Source organism: Notolabrus celidotus, chromosome 6 (genome assembly GCF_009762535.1).
Source record: "Notolabrus celidotus isolate fNotCel1 chromosome 6, fNotCel1.pri, whole genome shotgun sequence".
NCBI classification, from domain to species: Eukaryota; Metazoa; Chordata; class Actinopteri; order Labriformes; family Labridae; genus Notolabrus; species Notolabrus celidotus.
Window position 1 is genome coordinate 11,178,935 of NC_048277.1, and position 20,588 is coordinate 11,199,522.

Here is a 20,588-nt window from a genome sequence, read left to right on the forward strand (position 1 = left end):
TGTCAGTGGGCAGTTGTGCTGACTAAATGGTTGGCATCAGGCTGAATGAGGGGCACAATGCCAACAGATCCCTCCACATCTGCGTCACACACCGTCTGCCAACACTATTTCTCACACACACAGTCACAGGCTTACACAAAAACACACACACACAAAGTCACACACAGAGTGTAGGAAGCACTTACAGTAACTCTGATGGTTACAGATCAAAATGAGAGATTTGACCCTTTATTTGAAGATGGCCTGTTCAGGTTTTATTTCAGCAGGAACAGAGTGATGAAAAAGGAGAACAAGAACACAGAGAAAAATGTAATCTACATTGTTCGTTTAATTCACAGAGACACAAACATTCACCAATGACTGTGAAAGTGACGCACAGTGATTATCAAGGCTGCAGCTGGTTGCTGATGTCAGATAAATCTTCTCATCTTTCTTCTCACAAACTTGAAAACTGTTTGCATTCAGACTTTTATCAGAGGACACAAAGAGATTTAATGACGGCTGTGAACAAGATTACTTATACTTAAACACTCGGGGCAGAATCACAGGACAAAGTGATGTAATATTACACATGTGACTGAACACACAGACAACACACAAGCAGAAGAAGCAAAGCTATACGTCTTAGGGAAGTGTCGCCCTCAGCCTAGAGAACAGTTTATGAAACAACGAAACATACAGTTTATTTAAACGCGGCAGCCTTTTAAATACTTTTTGAAAATCTTTGTTGCAAAGCTGTGAGGAGGGGAGGCATGCAAACAACACATGGGCTTTGATGATGCATACGATGCAAGGAGTTCCCTCCAGTATATTACCCTGTGCAATACATGCTGTCCAACTAATTCAACTTTACAAGCAATAATTTTTCACCAAATGTTGATTTTGGAATGACTTTAATTGAAATTAACATTTTCATTTTAACATTAGCTTTTTTTCCATTGTCATTCTTAACTGGTGCAGAAAATAACAGCCTCAGCTGCATAAGATCCTCGTACCTGTAACTATTCTGTTCAGCCAGCCCCATAACACTACCAGAGCCTGCACTGTGTTGTCGATGTCTTTTACTCAGCTCCATGTGTGTTCGAGCATCCTTTGCTCTTTCTCTCTGTCTCCTGTCTTCTTATCTCTGCTGGTGACTGGTCAGCCATTAACCCCCATTCTTAAGTTTTCAGCTCTCCCAAAAAATTGAGAGTAGCTTTGAAAATATCCCTGATGTTGTTTTTGTCAGGTTGTCTACAGGAAGAGGTGAAATCATAACAATATACTGGATGTGCCGTAACTCCTCACTTCAGGCTGTCCCACGCATTGCATTAACGAATCAGAATTAATAACTGTTGTGAGGAGGTTCTATCCAATCAGAATCAAGTATTAAGTGGGAAAGCCGGGTAATTACAGTCCATAAACATAACAGTCTACTCTACTGTCCACCTTCAGTTGTGTAGCTTTCTATGATGTAGCCTTCAGTTTTTTTGTCTTTGACCTCTCCTGTATTTTCTCCATGGTTTCATCTCTTGTCTTGGTTACCGCTCTGAATAAACACGTCAAACTAACCAAATGTTTTTCTGTGCACTGATTTACACTAAGTCCCTTAGAAATTGTGATCAGAGCTGCATTTCTATCAACAGTGTGTTCTTCATAACAATGGCCTGCTATCGAGAAGGAATAGAACATTGCTAAAGAGCATTGGCCAATCAGAATCATGTATTCCCCAGAGCACACACACAGTGATATATGAATATTAAAAATGATTTAATGAAGCAATATCACATTAGAGGGAGTAATCCTTCAGTGATATCAGCATGGCTGTGATTCAGTCATGGGCATGGAAAGTGCTGAAGATAATCACAGTGGGATAAATCGCTGTGATGGGGTTGTAAAACTTGCAAATTTTTAATGGTTGGATGGTTTACTTAACCAAAATTTATTTTAAAAAAAGGACAAAATTTAATAAGCTGAGAAGTTAGAACTCCTCTGTGCTTATCAACACAGTTCAGATCTTCACACATGATCGCTGTGACCAAAAGGAAGGCGTAAGGTGCTTCTGTATTGAACTCGCTCTCTATTTCAGAGCGAGTCTGAATTTTCACTTCATCTCGCTCAGCTTCCTTTTCTTATTCACAGAGTGTTCTTCTGTCTTCATGTGTGTGTGTGTGTGTGAGCAAATGGATGTGGGGGTTGACATGGCCCTCTCTCAGAGGAAGTCTGTGGTTAGGCCGTTTCTACATATTTTCCCTTTACACACACACACACACACACACACACACACACACACACACACACACACACACACACACACACACACACACATTTTCCCTGACAGGCCAAATGAAGCTTTCATTTAAAAGCACCATACACCCCCACAGATGTGGAAGCCATCTTTTTCTTTGAAACACACACACACACACACACACACACACACACACACACACACACACACACACACACACACAGAAAAACATTGACTTGAAAATAAACACAAAAACCCACAGTCTCTTGGAGTGCAGTCTCCCCTGAAACCCCGGTGCAGTGTGGGTAGTTGTGGTAAAAGAGGTCCCTGTGAGAGACTGTCCCAAAATAGCCTGAGTAAAACTGCAGGAACGTGGAGCTCACCCAGTGTCTCACAGAATATCCAGTCTACTGGGTGTTTGGGTGTGTGCTGAGGGGGAGTGTTTGATTTAGCTAATTTATTCCTAAATACTTGTTTACTCTGATAAAAATACCACCTTAAAACTTTCTACCCTGGGAAAAGACAGTCTGTCTAGGTTTCACCGGCTCTCGCTGTCTGCTGTCTCTTCCTTATTGAAATCCGTGTCGTGGGAAAGAGGAAGACAATTAGACAGAGAGAAGACATAGAAAGAGAGTACATTAGATTTTAGCTTTTAAACTCATCATAACTGTCTCATGCTTGATCAACTTTAAATCACATTTGGCTGAAAGAAAAGTTAACTCAGCTCCGTGCTAATTGAAAGTGTTGTTCATGTACATCTGTGTTTGTGTGTCAGTGTGTGCTAGCAAAGTGATCTCACTGGAAAATACTAAAACCAAACCAATGTCATGTCATCCAAAGAACAGAAAAAGCTTACCTCATGAAATAGTACATCTGCTTGAACAGGTTTGTTATGCCCACTTTGGGGAGAGCAGAAACAAGCTGTAAACACAACACTGCTCTGTTGTTACCTGTAAGGGTCATTATGACCAATGTGCTTGCAAACTGTTATTTAGCTGCTAGTTCCTTCTTTTGTATTTTTCTCCATCAACACATGAGGAAGACTTGGGGATGAATTGAGATGTCAGTTGCTTCACCATGTTCACCAGCTCGTTTTAACAGTAACCTCATCTTTCTGCTGCTCAGTGTATTCAGATTGTTAGTGTTGCTAGACTGTAAAAACTCAAATTAGCGCAGGGGTATTTATTTTTTTTCTAGCCCAAATATCTTGTTAGACTAAATAATAAACCACACTGACATGACAAGTCCAGAAAATGTGCTTATTTCAAGACATTGCAAGAAAATAATAAAGCCAGAATTGGTTCTAATAAGGAAAACATATCCGCCAATGCAGAAAGCCAAGTTTTTTCAATAATTATCTTGTAACAGTAATAACTCATTTTAAGAAACACATTGCTCACAGCCATGTTTACTTATTATAAGCAACTAAGGATGTAATTCTGCTGGTAATATCTTAGATCATTTTCTTGACTTGGTAAGTACAGTATATGTGGCTCATATTAGGGTAAAGAGATAGTTTGACTAAAGCTGGAGAAACTTCAGAGTCAACTGATAATCTTCCAAGGGTTTGTCAATACACGTGACCTCTTTGCATCAATGTCATTGATTGTAAAAACAAAAATTTTGCAAGAAATAAAGCTGTTTTAAAACATTTTGTCAAGTCATGTTTTGTGGCAAAAACTGGCTTCTAATTTCCAAGCATCCTGCTTTAAGACCTGTGAGGAAACACCACAGGCAAACATTTAAGTCTTTGAGCTAAGCACAGAAATAAGAATACAAAACTAAAGTTATATTACAGAGGCCGCTGGTATGGCTCAGTTTATAGAACAGGCGCCCCATGTACAGAGGCTACAGTCCTCGTGGTGCTGGTCGTAGGATTGATTCCTGGTCCTGTTACTCTCCCTCTGTCCCCACATTTCCTGTCTCTCTCAAGCTGTCCTATCAAAACAAAAGCTCAATGATGGCATGAAAAATCATCTTTAAAGATGTTACATTTCCTCCATTAGCTGATTGGGGGTTATTTGATAAACATCTTGTTACTTCTGACTGGTTAATGAATATATCTGTTACTTCCATAGCTAAATGTTAAGTAACAGTCATCTGAGTTGCCTTGCCATGTACTGTAACCTAATCAGACATTAAGATAATCTAAATTATATTATGTTACCGTATATTGAGAATCAGTTAAGTTCAGTCTGCAGCAGCTAAGTTTGGCCTCCAGCAGCTCCGACTCACTGCCAAATCTAAACAAAGATTTTGCTCTGTGATACTACACATGTACACATTCCCTCACCTCATGAAAAAGCACACACAAGTTCACTCACACTCACATACTTGGTGGTTACTTTGCTGCCCTTCTGGCACAGAGCCATGGACATGTAATATAAGCAGAGTTTGTGAACGTCTGTCTGACGCTGCAGAGTCTTACTGAGCTGCACAGTCTACATGAGAGAGAGTGAGGGGTTAATCAAGTAAGAAAATAAGCACTGCCAGTCCCTGTAGTATCACTGCTTATTCCTCTACTATCCTCTCAAGGAAAAACAAAATACATACTACATGAGGTCAAAAGCATCAGCATGACTCTGGTTTTGTGTTGATCCACTGAAAATGTTTTGTACCTTTTCTGTTACTATCAGAGGAATAAAGGGACATTTATTTTGAAGAATTAGGTCACTTCAAGAGGGGCTGTAAAGACTGAGATTAAAGTCAAACAAATACATATTATATTTTGTGAATAAGAGACTGAACAAGTTGCAGACTCTGGGCAACAACCATAAAAAATATCACAGAATCAGCAGCAAACAGACACAAAAACATACACAGAGGAAACTAACATATTCATCTGAACAGACTAAGCTCAAACGATTTCATGAATGCATGCGAGTGTCAATGTATGTGAACAAGCTATTCTTACAGAGAGGTCTTGACGTATTTGGTGGTTTAGTCTTTTCACAGCAATAAAAGTGAGGGCGAGAGGGGGAGAGGCTTCTGTATGCCAAATACAGAGCTCATTATTGTTCAGGAGAAACAGCTGACGTTTTCTGATTTCAGAATTGAAAATTTTTGAAGTCACTGTAGGTCAAATATAGCTGCTGCTTTTTCCTGAGGCAGCAGCATCAACTGTGCAACAGGCTGCGATATTTAATTTGTCATGAGCAACATAAGTTTAATTGTACTTGTCCTATGTAGTGTCCTGGCAATTTAGTTTGAAACATTTTGGACAGGACAGGGCAAAAACAGTACAACAGGGGGCACACCTGTAGCTTAACAGTTACAATGTTTTTGCTAAAACCAAAATCTCTCTCTCTCTCTCTCTCTCTCTCTCTCTCTCTCCTCTCTCTCTCTCTCTCTCTCTCTCTCTCTCTCTCTCTCTCTCTCTCTCTCTCTCTCTCTCTCTCGCCTCAGGTCTATTTAAAGGCTCCTATGATCCTGAATGGAGTGTGTGTGATCTGGAAAGGCTGGATTGATCTACAGAGGCTGGATGGGATGGGATTCCTGGAGTATGATGAAGAGAGAGCACAGGTAATGCAACAAGTGGTTCTACTACATATAGGAGACAAAACGTGTATGAGTGAAGTTTGGCTGCAGGAAGAGCTGTGCAGGTTGCCTCTAGTGATGTCACTTAAGTCAGCTGCAGTGAAACTGCACTGATTAAGGTTCACGCCACCGTGCAAATCTGAAACTGACAACTTGGGGTTGTGTAGGAGTCAAGGTTTCATTAGGAGGCTTCTATAGTGGTGCTAGACTTCCTGAGCTGTGAGCAAAACACACCCAAACGCCAACCAAACAGATGGTGGTGAAGTTGCATTGTAGAAAAGTAGGTGTGAGATTTTGAAAAGGCAGCAGAGCGTGGGACTTCAAAATAGGATTTTTCTGGTTCAACTGCATGAAATGTTATATGTTTTTGTAAACTGTTCAACTCTACCTAAACATTTCAATAGTAAAATATAGGTTATTCCAGAAAACGGTCTATTCCATTGGACCTTCACTCTCTTCCTGTCAATGTGTCTGTGTTTGTTTATGTCTGTGTGTGTGCGTCTGTGTGTAGCAAGAGGACGCTTTGGCCCAGGCAGCATTTGAAGAGGCTCGCCGCAGAACCAGAGACTTTGAAGACAGAGACCGGTCACACAGAGAGGATCTGGAGGTGAGAGGGCCCTGTGAAGGTTTTTCTTTTATTCAAAAAGAAAAGATGCTGCTCTGCCATCTAAAAGACAAATCAGCCTCAACTTTGACCAGACTAAGCCTTGCCTAGCCAGCCTAAATGCCTTTTTGGCTACAATGTCTCAGTGTAAATAGCTTGTACTGGAAGTCATGTGGTCCCAACAATCTGTGAACTTTTGGTTGAACCCAACACTGTGGTTTACACAGAAACACATATTATCGCTCTCTACCCTCCTGACCCTTAAAAATCACTCTTTTTAGTTCCAGTTTGTTGAACATATGACAACAACTATCAACCTCGTTGGGTGTTGTCAGAGGTGTAACAATCTAAACTTGTGCAAACAACAGAGATGATTCAGTGGCTACGCCCCGAGTACGACTCTGCATTGCCGGAGTGCAGCAAAAAAAAAGTGTAAAGCTGCTATGAATAAAGAAAGTAATGAATTATTCAAAGGCTGCTTGACACTTTGACCTTGGATGTTATCATTTCAAAAGTGTCAGTTTCAAGGTATCGAAACTTTAGTTTGAGAGACGAAAGCAAAGGTAGTTGAAATTAATGCAATAGAGAATCCTGTGGCATGTAAAAATCACTCATAAAGAGATCTGGACAACGGTGTGCATTTGAAGTATTATTTTGTCATTCAACGTTTTTGTAATAATTTATCTTTCAAAGCTCCTGTGAGGACTTTTCATCTCAGGCTGAAATTAGTACTGATCTTTCCTTATCACCTACAAGAGCAAACAAAACACATAAGCAACACCACGGACAATTTCCATACTGTAATTATCAATGTCTTAACTGCTGCTGTTAAACGAGGCAATTTAAAGGACCCTGTAGAGAAGCTCCTTTTTTAATTTCTATTTCAAAGATTCTCAATGTGTGATATAATTCAGTGTTAAAAGAAATGAAGATGCGATTTTAACCTTGAAATAAAACACATTGTACCAGAGCACAGGACGAAATCAGTGGACAAAAAAATAGGTTATTGCTTTGTTCACAGAGAGCACCAAAATCAATACAAAATAAAAGATCCTCACAGAAGCTTCACAGACCACTGTAAGGTAAAAGGAAATACCTGCAAGTTCCTGGGCTGGCTTTGCAAGGCCACACTTCAGTATCAGTGTTTTACGATTTGAAATAGCAAGTTCAATCTAACTTGAAAGACAACTTGAAGATATTTCATCATTGTGATTAATGGCAAACTTTTCCAGAAATGTGTCCTTAATTCGTAATACATTAGTAATAAATACTCCCAAGCCCAATTTGATTGGTGCAGAGAAATCTAACGCAGTTTAACTTTGGCCAAAGGTGAAATTGCTGGTCGGCTTTTCTTTGCTTAGCGCTTTGAATGGCTTAGAGTTGTGTGATGTGTGCTTGTGTGCTTTTATAAGTGCTAATACAAAACGTATGTATACATAGTTTGAATCGTAGGTCTAGTGCATGAACAGTTATCTATCTGTTAGTCGATTTGATTTGATATTATTGAACTATTGAATGACTGATTCAGTTTTGTCAGGTGTCCCTAAAAGCCTTAGAAGGGAAAGATGTGTGTTTATTAAATTTTGCTAAAGATCACATAAAAATCATTTGAACGTTGTTTTCTAAAAACCACCAGAATTTGTCCCAAGAAATTATAAAGATTTAGACTTCTGAACCTGCATTCAATTTGTTCAATTGTTATTGTGGAGATTTTTTTTAATTGCAATGTTTGATATGTATGCCAATTCAGATTCACAAATTCATTGTCCCAACTGTTTTAATGCCTAAGACGAACTCACTTTCCCAGCTTTAGGGAGATCTATGACATCCTTCCCAAGTTGACGCCCTACCACTGAATCCAAAATTGTTTATTTTTTAGGACCCTGTGGTTTCTAAAATCTGGGACTGATGACACACAGACAGCCAGCAGAAAAGAACGGGGTCTGTGTCTTTCATTTTTCACCATCTATCACACTGTCATGCACTAAACCCCCCTGTGTGTATGTGTGTGTGCATGTGTGTGGCTGTTTGTGTGCTTGTGTTCACCTGTTAATTTATGTCTGTATGTTTGTATTTGTTTATTGTTTCCTGTGAATGCGACAAATGGTGGCAGTTTTTTTCATGTGTTAGAAATGTGTGTGTGCGTCTGTGTGTGTGTGTTTGTTAGTGTGTTCATGGAAGCATGTGAATTTTATGACTGTTCTGCCACAGTTTGTTAGATACTGTGTAGCATGAGACAGAAATAGTGATATGTGACAATTTCATGGCTAGTTTTCACCATGAAACACACACACACACACACACACACACACACACACACACACACACACACACACACACACACACACACACTACCAACCAAGACCTACCACAGCTTTGTAGCACATGGTGGTGTAGCAATGACACAGATAATGAAGGCAGTAACTTAGCACATAAGGAGAACAGAGGGGGATGATGAACACAGATGAGAAGAAGAGAAAGACAGACACAAAGAAGAAAGAGAGGCATTTATTGAAGGTTGCCTTTCATCTGACTGATCTCATGTTTCCTCCCTGAGGCTCTCAGAGAAAAAGAAAACCTTGTGTCTGGAGATGAATCAGTATCAGTACCATCACTGTGCCCTGGAAAATCCCGTGGACTCCAGACTGGGCACAGGGAAAGATTAAGATTCAGATTGGGCACCAAGAACAGAAACTGTGTCCCACTTTAGATCTCACTTTGGTTAAATGCTGCTATTTCTTTGAATTTCAAACCTAACCTTACACTTTTTTGAAATCCCTAAATCTTCTCTAACTTCCATCAACCCACAGTAAAATAATATGATACAGAATAATACGATAAAAGTTCAGCTTTTCCAGCAAAAAGTCAAGAGAACTGATGGTGCCTTTGTCTTTGTAGGAAGTCTGAAGCTAGGGCCTTTACGTTAGCCTAGCTTAGCATGAGGACTGAAAACAGGTGGAAACAGCCAGCCCAGCTTTTCCAAACTAAAAAGAAATACATGCCAGACAGTTGCTCTTGAGCTCTCCAATTAAACCATATATGTTAATTGATTAATCCAACTAGTATCATAACTTTATAGTTTACAAAGGTAACTATTAGCAGCCAGCGGCAGGTTGCAATGATTACTATGGACAATGCGCTAACTGAGTGTGGCTACAGAGTCATACTCATCATACAAATATAAACCAGATATCAGTCTTTCTTTTCAACTCTCTATAACAATGTGAATGAGAGTTTTACCTCAAACATCGGTTTGAATAATAAGAGGTGGTCCTAGGTGAAATAGGAAAATGGGGAAGGCTGCATATTTGGTTTTAATGGGGTTAATATTTGTGTTAACAACAAGTTTATTTTGTTGTTGCTTTAACTGCAAGTTAAAGCATTTTAGCTTTTTTATCCATACACCAACCGTTGATATGTTTAGTATTTATCAAAAATGTATCTCACCATCAATTTACTCACACCTTTTATATGAATTCACTTAATAGAAAAAGTACAAAGTTATACATTATACAAAACAAACAATCGAAGTCTCTGGAGATACTTTTTTTTACTTCCTATAATTAGTATTTGCTCTTTTCCAATTCATATACATTTTTTCCACCAATCTTTAGCGAAATCCTCACTATTTTGGACCACCAAACGGCTCTCCCTCCATTTCATTTCAGAGGATGAGGAATATATTGGAAGGCTTTTTCTCTCATGCCTAAAAGTAAGAGTAAATATCAGTCATTTCTGTAAATTTAAGTGACTAATGACAGATTTCTTCCTTGGATAGAAGGGACACGTAATATGGAGTTATAAGTGCTGAAAAATCATAAAAGTTTGATTACACAATTGCCTGATATATATTTAATTGTCTGAAGAGACGACTCAATAATTAAACAGCCAATTACACAGGGCTTAAACTTTAATCTTCTGTTATCCATTTGACGTTCATCAGGGATTTACAGAGAGCATGTGCTGGAGACACAAAGTAGTGGGGCTATAGAAATGCTGAACATGTGAGATTTTAGATGGGAGTATAAAGTCTAAAAAAATGTCCTTTAACATTATCAACAAAATAATCATTTACATAATGTCCATAACTAGCACATTTAAGAGTTAATATAGAGGGAAACAGAAGTTATGTTACAGTCTTTCAGATCCATCGTGAGATGTCACATTGTGGGTGTAACTGACGAGCATTTCTCAATAGCTGCTCAGATTAAGCCTCCGCATTTCTGTGGTCTGAACTCCACCTCTCCTTCCGTCTGTTTTTCTCTCCCACTGTTGATCTAGTTATCTCTCTGTCCTACTCAAAGTGCGTTTAATTCACAGCTAGAGTTAAATATCTCTGTATTTGAGAAAAAAAAAGACTGATGTCACTTTGTGTGTTGAGTAGTACAAGGCTGATTTGAATTGAGTTACTTCAACTACATTTACAGACTATATGCATACGAGATAATTTATACGTTCCTTTAGAGTAAATCTGAATCAGATAATCTAATAAAGCTGGTTGAAGGGACGACAGAGAGGTGAAGTAGAAAGAGGAGAAATGTAAAGGAGTTGATACAGTGAATAAGATAATACGGTGACATGGAGTTGTTCTGTCGTGTAGAAATAAATGAACGGTGTATAAATTCTGGGTTACTGCTTGAATATAATTCAGTATCATTTCAGTTTATTTATATATCTAAACTTGGCTTATATACTATATATGATATTCATCATCTTACCATTTAACTCCAACAGGCTAACATCTTGTCTGTGAACACATCTCTGAACATATAAACCAGTATTTTCTCACCTTAACCAAGAGTACAGATGGTTTTAAAGAGAGGCGCTACTTTAGCATCGTGGTTAAAGCTTGCCCAATAGACAGAAGCTATGGCCCTCATTGCAGCAGCTGCTGGTTTGAACCCCAACTACTCCCTGAGGCAAATTACTTTATGAACAGGTTTCATTGAACTCGTGTTGTAGAAAGGCACTGATGTTTTCTTTTCACAGACTGCTCACTGATTATACAACTGATCATCTTCAACTCATGAAGCCTGGATGTTTAACATTTTTTTATTGAACAGCAGATATATTTCAGTCATTCAAGGTCATAAGGCACCTGTCAGAGTGATTGATGGAGAAGCAACACACACACACACACACACACACACACACACACACACACACACACACACACACACACACACACACACACACAAACATCTCAAAGTGCTCAGCGGACAGAGATTTGTTGGTGAATGATGGGCTGGCACTGAAAGCATTAATATATCATTAGTATTGATCGCAATCAGACCCCCCACTTTGTCATACACATACACGAACACACACACACACACACACACATATATTTATTCAGAGACAAATTCAGATACTGTGCAGGCACATATGAGCACAAACTCGCAGATGCTGCAAATAAGTCCACCCCACCACCCGCACCCCCACACACACTCTCCTCCAGTATTGAGTTGTGGTTAAGCAGCATAGTGGCCCAGCAAGCTCCCATCTGTGTGTGGATCAATACAGAAAGCTTGTCCTCTAGGATTAGAGAGACCATTCCCCTCTGCAAAGCAAATATAATATATTACCAACAATTGTGATTCAGGGTAGACAGTGTTTATGAAAACAGTGAATATTTTCATACAGCAGGCTCTCCAAAGTAGTGGTGCAACGGATGGTGAGTGATCCATTCAAACCAGCCCCCATGGTCCTTACCACATGTGATCTGCAGAATGATGGAAAATTTAACATCATTGTTTATAACAACAACTGTTTTCACTAGCACTATCCTCTGCTTCAAACTAATAAGAGCATGAGAAGGTTAACTGACTGTTATCTTAGGCTCTGTTTATACAAATTCCTGATGATATTACCAACACAATCACTTGGCCACTTATGGCAAACACACCTGACCTTGGATATACAATATCAAACACATTTAGCAGTTAAAAAGCAAGATATTTATTATTGTTTATATTAATCTGTAACTGCTAAAAATTGGGAATAGGTGGAGACTCAAAACAGAGCAAAAAAACAAAACAGAATGCAGGACTTACATATCCAAGTGACAAAGACATGATCCTTTATTAATGCCAAAGATTCTTTTGAATGTGTCAATTAAAAACTATTTACGAATTGATTTTAAAGTCATGATATCCATGAGTTTCCTGGTTCTGCTGTCCTAAAATCTTTACCCCTGTAGATGCCGTGTGGGGTCATTTGTTGACAGATTTTATCTAGTATGACTCAGCAAACATTCACTTATTGGTTTAAAATGTACCTTGTGAGTTATATGCCATTTGAGGCTGGAAAGATATTGAATATATACAAACATTTAATTGTATAATATTGAATCTTAATCCACCACTAATATTGTACAAGCTTTTCTTCAGTAATTTGAATGAAAATGCATTGATAGCACTTTTAAGTAGGGGTACAACAGATCACAAATTTCTTGGTTTGGTTCATTTTACTGATTGAGGGTCATGGTTAGGATTAGGATTTTTCGTTGTGTCAGATCTGCAACAAAAAACTAAAAAGATACTCATAGTTGAAATGCTCTTCTCTTCACTTAGCCATGACTGAACCACAAAGCATTTCAAGACAGGGGCTTTCTGTTAACATCATCAGCAAAAGCCTGATTCAACAAAGATAGTTATTTTATAAAAACTCTTTCAATATTTCTTCTTCATTAAATTATTAAAAATGTACCCTTTAAACAGGTAAATCACCCGTCTATCTATGCTTACATCAGTAGACAGCAAAGCTGTTAATCACATTACTTCCTCCATAAACGTCTGTGTGGCATATTGGGAAAACTTTTGAATGCTTCCTGTGCAGGTGTCACATTGCCTTCACCAATGCACCGATCGCCTTTGATAACCTGCTCATAACAAAACACTGAACACTGAACGCTGAATGTAGCAACCCGGCCTCCCCTCGCTCACACACTCACTCTCGCATGCAGAGCCGGTCAGGTGGGGCACTGGGATGAGAGCAGAGTTAGGGAGGAGGGAGGGTTGTTCACCAAGGGCTGATCCTTTTCATTAGGGCACAAGTATCTTGTGTTATTTTTCAATGAACTGTCAAACATTCAGTTTGCTGTGAAGTTCTTGGTATTTAGTATAAGTGTGCAAGGTGTTTATCAGAGCAGCTTCCCTGAAGACAGTTATTCACCCTCCAGATATTGAGCATCATCAAGAAATGTTTTTTCATGTTAAATGTTGTAATCAGTGACTCCAGAGCTGTCACACGTTTGTGTCTCATATGTAGTCTTCTCTACTTAAGCAGTTGTTATTAGTTAAAGCAGTAAGACCACATCAACGAGCAAACATGCGAGGAAACTGCACTTTTTGGTGATAATCCAGGATGTCTAAGGTTTCCTGATCACATAATCATGGTTATGAACATGCTGCAGAGACACAGATGTAAAGGTGGCGCTGAATTGAACAGTAAAGAGTTTAATTTATCAAGAGTCCAGCTTGATCCAGAATCAAGTCCTTCTATGTGATCCACACATGGAGACAAATTCCTATCAGAAGTTTTGATAGAGCAGCAAAAAGCTTCTCAGAGGAGACAGACAGAAACTGGAGTCAGTCTGGCTGTGAGGAGTCAAAATGGTAGTATGACATACTGTATGTTTGTCTGCATGTGACTGAGTGTGTGTGTGTGTGTGTGTGTGTGTGTGTGTGTGTGTGTGTGTGTGTGTGTGTGTGTGTGTGTGTGTGTGTGTGTGTGTGTGTGTGTGTGTGTGTGTGTTGCTATTATGGTGAGTCATTGAGATGACACAAACTACATTCCAGTTGAACTAAGCAACCCCTTTACTATCTCTGTCTGCATTTCTGTTTAGTCTGCTCTCTGCCTCACCTCCCGGCACACTTTGTAACCCCCCTGCCCCCCTGATTTCCCCCGGCTATCACTTATGTGTAAATATATAACCACAAGTATTTTTTACAGCAGGAACAGGTCATGGAGAGGGCTTCCAAACACACACACATATACACACACTTTCACTACATCCAGTCATAGAATATTTTTAAAAGTCTTATCACCCCGATGGCCTCTAATGATGACCTAATGATCCACTTGCTCTGTGTTTGTGTGTGTGTGTGTGTCTGTCTGTGTATGTTCTATATGTGTCAGACAGCCTGCCTGTCTGCCAGGTTATCTGTGTGTCTGTCTGCCTCTCTCCCTGTCTGTCGGCCAGCTTTCTTGACTAAAATATCAACATCAGTAAAGTATAAAAACAGCAGCACTCAGCCTGCTGTGATATGGTGCTCTGGCTCCCTCTACTGACCAGTTGTGGAATTGCAGCTTCATCCTTCTCTAACTCTGCAGCATGTAGTGGTGAAATAAGTAATACTTTGTAATCAGTGTTGGACAAGCTACTGAAAATGAGTGATCAATTACAATTAAGTAACTGAATTATTAACTGAGTCATCGCATTATAAAAGTATGTGGTCACTTGGGAAAGTAACTGTTGCAACTACCTCTTTTTGCTTCAGTCCTCTTGTTAATGTACACATTAATTAGCTCTCTGAAAGCAGCAGACTCAAAAGCTGATATGGGAAGCATTTCATAGACTACATGCCTTGAATTACTCTATTTAGTCCTCACTGGCTCATAGATTCTGGAGCTGGTGGTGATTTAAAATTAAATCAAGTCTTGGCTGTTGGATGGAGTAGCTCCTCCTAGGTCTGTAAAGCTAATGTGAGCTGCACCTGAGTCACCAATTTTTGTAGCCTTGGACTTTCCAGCATTAGCAACTATTTTAGTAAAAACGAAAGGACTAGGTGTTGTTAGATAAGAATTATAGTCTTTGTGGTGGAAGTTTTCTTTCCTGCACATTGACTACAACTCACCTCAGTATTCTTGTCCTTAACCTTGAGGAGGAGACAATAATCCTGGTATTTGTGGATGCTGCTGCGTTGACATAGGCGTAACCTCACCTGCTTGGCCTGATGGTTAATCTTATGTAGCTGTCAGCTAAAGGAACAATTACAAGTTTATTTTAAATTCTCAAATTTTACGGCGTTGCTGAATTAAAAAAGTAACTAGACACACTACTAGTTACTGCAAATAGAAGTGGGGGTAAAGTTATTTGTTACATAATGTTTTACTCATTCGTGATACATAGGAGAGGAACTTCTTCATATTTTTGATCTTCAGTAGCTATATACACACTTTGCATGATACATTCCCTCAAGAAAATGTAAATCAATAATTCAATTATTATTTATATATTCATTTATTCACATTCTTTTCTTGTATCTAATTGGATGGCCCACCTGACAGCCTAGCGAACCATCCAGACCCGCTCATAGATCCACCTCTGACCCTAACCTCTGTTGGGGCACTGCCAGAGCCATGAACAAATGTCACTTTGAGTTGACTGTTAATTACAAAATGATTAGAACACCCTTAATTGTTATTTTGAGCAGACATAAGATCATTTTGAGATATTTAGTCAATAACTGAACTGCTCTTACTCACACTGTACACACTGCACACATAATGAATAAATACTTGTCTGCATTGCCATTTGGTATTTTATATATGTTGTATAAAGTAAATGTAAGGTATGAATCTTGTTAATAATGGGTTTCAAGTTAAGTGCTTCTTGTATATTTTTACTGAAAATCTGTACTAAATGTATTTTCTCTGTCTCTCTGGTCCCTTTCTTTCCATCCTTCACTTTGCCTTCCTCCATTCTCCTCACCTCTTTCATCCTTACATCCCTCTCTCTCCCCAGTCCAGACGACAGCAGGACCCCAGCCCTGGCTCAAACATGGCCAACGCTGATGTGGAACACAAGATGCGCTGAGAAGGAGGAGGATGTAGCGGAGGGAGGAAGATGAGAAAACCAAGGGCTGGCAGTTCATTTTCAATGCAATCAATTTCAAAAGAGTTACTTTAATTGGATGAAAGACCAATACCACATAATTTATTTTTTCCTTGAAAGGTTTGATTTGATCTTTTCACACACCAAACAGTTTTGAGATATGTACATTTTAAATAGTACAATACAACATGCCTTAGGAAATGACTGAATTTGAATTGGAACAAACCTTGGAAAAGAAGGGAATGAATGAAATAGTACACAACGGACCTGGACAAAGGTAGCTGAATATGTTCAGATGTTTTTAGCTCTAAATTGTAAATGTGACAAAACCAAAGTTGAACTTGTTTTCTGAGTGGAAGAAGTGTTTTAAATTTATAAAGCAGAGATCAAATCATTCAGAAACATGAATATTTCTGTCCAGTTATTAACGGATTTTATGAGCAGGTGTAGATTCAAATACCAAAACTATATTTTTTATCGATATGAGACTTTGAAAATAGAGGTAAAGGGCTGAGGAAGAGGGGAGGAGGAGGAGTGAGAGGGATTATTTGGCTCAGGGTCACGGTTTGGGCTTATTGGTGAGGATTACCAGTGGAGCATGTATCAAAAGTAAGATGTTGACTGTATGTGAAAAAAAGAAAGGTTCTACATTGTTCAGTGTTGTGCAACACTTCACATTTGTGAGCAAGTTAACCCTTATATGCCGAGCTCACTTCCTGAAACCTGCTGTTTTCTTAGACCAAAGTTCACTATGCTGGAAAAGGGAGGGAGGGGGAGGGAGGGAGAAAGGGAATAAGAAGGAGGAAACTGAGTTGCATTTAAATCACGGGCTGGAGGAAGAGAATAGTGCCAGGTATTTGCTGTATTATGATGTTAGAGATTTCTTTAAAACAAGACTATAATGACATGCCCTAACCGTAGGATCACAGATATTTATAAACTCAAGGCGAGACATTTACAAAGAAAACTGTTACAAACTCTGCCAAGCAACAGGGGTCAATAAAAAGGTCCTTTGTTTTCTGACAGGTTTTGCACTATGAGATACAATCAGTCTTGTTCCCCACATGCATTTTCTTCTTGCATGAACGCAAACACAGGCCTACCTATGTTCTTTACTGTTCCCTATGCAGCCTATTCTTCATGAGAGCACTCGATGAGGAATAACTGGGTGATTCAAACTAGAGTTTTGAGCTTTATTAATTATCATGTTGTGAACTCGTTTTTATTTAACCAGGTTGTTTGAAAAGAGACAGGTCAGTCAAAATGTGTTTCTCTGGAGTCAATGACATAATGACATCATTCATTGTTTTGACCTGTGTTTTATCCTCTAAAGAGTTCACGATTGCAGAACAGTCATGAAGCAGTTTCTATAGCTAGGATTTTACCAGTGATGATAGAAAACACACACTGCTATAAGCTGCTTCTATTCAAATGGAAATGAACACAGGCTCTTAAACTCCTCTCATACTGTACATGCGTTCATCAGCATCACATATCCTTTCTGTCAGTCCTACTGGAAAACCATCACAGTACAATCATCATGAATAATGAATCAGCTCAGAGACTGTACAGACGATGGTACCAATGCAGTTTATAATCCATCTTTGGACGGATCACCCAGGTACTCCTCATCACCAGAGGACTGTGAAAGCTTCGATGCAGTCTGAAAACTATTCCCTGTCCTGTTACAGCACTAGTGAATAACGATGTTGTGTTTTGTTTTCTTATTGTTTTGTTTGTGTGAAAGTCAGGATGTTTACTTTTTATATTCCTCTTCTTCCCTCTGTACATGTATTCATTTGTGTTCATCCTTCAGCTTTATGAACTAGTATTCGCAGCGTTAGGATATTTTCTGTATAGTTTAGATGAAAAAAGATAGACTGTCAGACTATCAGATATTTGGGAGTTTTGAGAACTTTTATTGCATATGTTTTTCATTGTTTCATGTGCTCTCTTTATTAATGTTATTCTTATTATTGTTCTTGTTTTTTAAAGGAAATCCACTTCCTGGGTTAGAACATTGAATGTGGATTTACTTAAGTTGTGTTATTACGCAATATAAATGTTTTTATGTTGTGCAACTAGAAGCTCATTTCATTTCTCAGTGTGTTTTACTTTTAATGCACTCAACGGTTTTTATTATTATTTTAATATTGTAACCAAGAAATACCTTTTGTTTATTCATGTTTTTTTTTCTTTTACCAGTCTGACTTATTGAGAATCTAATGAGCTTTACATGAGCTGAGAAAAGCAGTGATATTTTCATACATTGTCGGTCATGTTTGTGTAACATTTTACAGAAAGTGTTTTGGAGTAAAAATGTTGTTCAGAATAATAGTTGAGATTCAAATAAAGATGAAAAACTCTGAAAAGTTGAACTGGCTGGCTTGGAAGTTGACAGAGAGGTTATCATATGAAAATCTTGTGTTGCAAAGGAAGTGAGAGAAACGGTTACAGCAAAGTCAAAAAAGTCCTGGAGTACTGGAGGAATTAATGAGAAAATTTGATACTTGGACAATTTGATTTGGGTAACTTTAGATTGATAAAAAATGATGTGCATTGAGATATTTTGGAGAGTGGGGTGAAAGGTTATTTGTTCAGAGTATGCACAAAGTGTAACTTCCCTATGATAAGTAGCAGATTTTGGTGACTAAGCCGAAGTTGATACTGTTATGTTGAAAAGCTGAGAAGATAAGAGAGCAGAGAAGTGGAATCAGAGAATTTGAATGCAGAGTTGAGGTGTGTGCAGGGACAGAGGAAGGTCTTAGAACATTTGAGGGTCAGGTCATGTTGGTTATAGATGTAATCCATTTACATGATGTAAAGTGGCTGTTTGTTTTATTCCTTTTTCACTTGCATCCTATGTTGAAAAAGTTCAGCAGCACAGATTAGGTGCCCATCCTGAGCCCTTTTCATATTGTGAGTATGCAACAGCACCATAACATAGCTCCCCCTCATCCACCTTAATACTCTCATATTGATCCTGCAGAGGCATAACACTGCTTCCCCAGTGAGTTATTTCACACTGCGTGGAACTTTGACTCCTGCAGTGAACAATGTAGTAATGTAAGCTACATTTCAAGTTGTTCTGAGTGGAAGCTGATGAGAGAGTTTGGTGGAAAGTTAGCGGTGGTAGAATTATTGAGATTTAGCCTTGAGGCCCGCTGTCTGTTTTTAAAAATTAGCCTTTTGTTAATTGATTAGATGTTTATGCTACAAACTGTCAAATCAGGTCGTTTCTCTCATAAACTTGACGTAAAACACGGGAATCTTGATTTTCTGCAGTGAATCAGGTTGAGAAATATTTTATTGTAAAAGGAGGTTTTGTTACATTTCTTGGTTGTAGTTAGAAAGTGCATCATGTACTGCCATGTCCCCACCAGCCAATGCAAACATCTTTCATACTCCGTCCCTCAGTTTTCTTAATGCAGGCATTAAGGCAAAACATTAAACCATACACTTCTTGTTGTTGTTTCTTTAACTGTTTGTTTTCTTTTTTGTTTAAGTTATTGATGCTTTGGTTTTATTTAGAGATCCAAAGATGAAACTGTAATATTTAGTGGCTTGTACACACTCCCCAGGTTTCCCCTCTTGGTGTGTTTGGTCTGTGTCTCCCTCTGTTTCAGGTCTGAGCTTGTCTTCTTGGAGTATTCTGAAATGTAAGATCTCCTATTCGAAATGTTGGACTTTTTCATAATAAACATCTATAAATTCTTGTATATGTTTCTGTTCTTAACACTTAAACTGGTACATCAGTGAGAATTAGGTCTCTCTGCACAGCTCCACTCACACCAGTGTTTTTACTTTAGTTAACTACCTCTCCCTTTCCAATGTGTATTGTTCCCCTATGCATAATGGCATGACTAAACACTTCCTTCTTTCACTTTAAGCAGTTTTGTAAGTCACAATGTGGCACAGCATTGTATTGGGTTGGCCAATCATTGAGCCAGATATTTATAACTGAATCTAGATGGATTTATGTCAATGCATGAGATTTTGTTCATTTTGGTTTGACATGTTAAATTGTGATTTCATCTAAACATATGATAGAGCAAAGAAATGTATGGTGGCACTGAAGGGCAAAACACAAGAACATTTAAGGAAACACAACAACATTTCACAAAACACAACATTTCACAAAAACGAATAACATTTTAGGAAACACAACAACATTTCTTAACATGACGGCATTTCATGAAATGGATAGGGGGGGGGACAGGTCTTGTTTCTGATTGGACAGAGCCCGACAGCTCAACATAATTTCCTGTTTCTATTACAGTTTTTCTCAATTGTTTACACACAAATACTTGTACTTGAGACACAATCACCATAACATGTAACCCATACACCAACCCCCTGAACCAATTCTGCTAAACTAAAAG

The 20,588-nt window shown here is 38.6% G+C and overlaps 1 protein-coding gene across 4 annotated transcripts in view; it reads left to right on the top strand.

The window, feature by feature from the left end:
- The window catches only part of cbfb (core-binding factor subunit beta), a 39,696-nt gene extending 19,771 nt beyond the window's left edge, over nucleotides 1-19,925 (top strand). Inside the window, exons 4-7 of one of the 4 annotated variants that reach the window (XM_034686415.1) lie at nucleotides 5,633-5,749; nucleotides 6,276-6,371; nucleotides 8,248-8,309; nucleotides 16,117-19,925. In XM_034686415.1, the coding sequence (XP_034542306.1) occupies nucleotides 5,633-5,749; nucleotides 6,276-6,371; nucleotides 8,248-8,277 (243 nt within the window). In that variant the 3' untranslated portion in view covers nucleotides 8,278-8,309; nucleotides 16,117-19,925. The remainder of the gene's footprint in view (nucleotides 1-5,632; nucleotides 5,750-6,275; nucleotides 6,372-8,247; nucleotides 8,310-16,116) is intronic. The other 3 variants (XM_034686416.1, XM_034686413.1, XM_034686414.1) reach the window with 3 other exon arrangements.
- The last annotated feature ends 663 nt before the right edge of the window (nucleotides 19,926-20,588 follow it).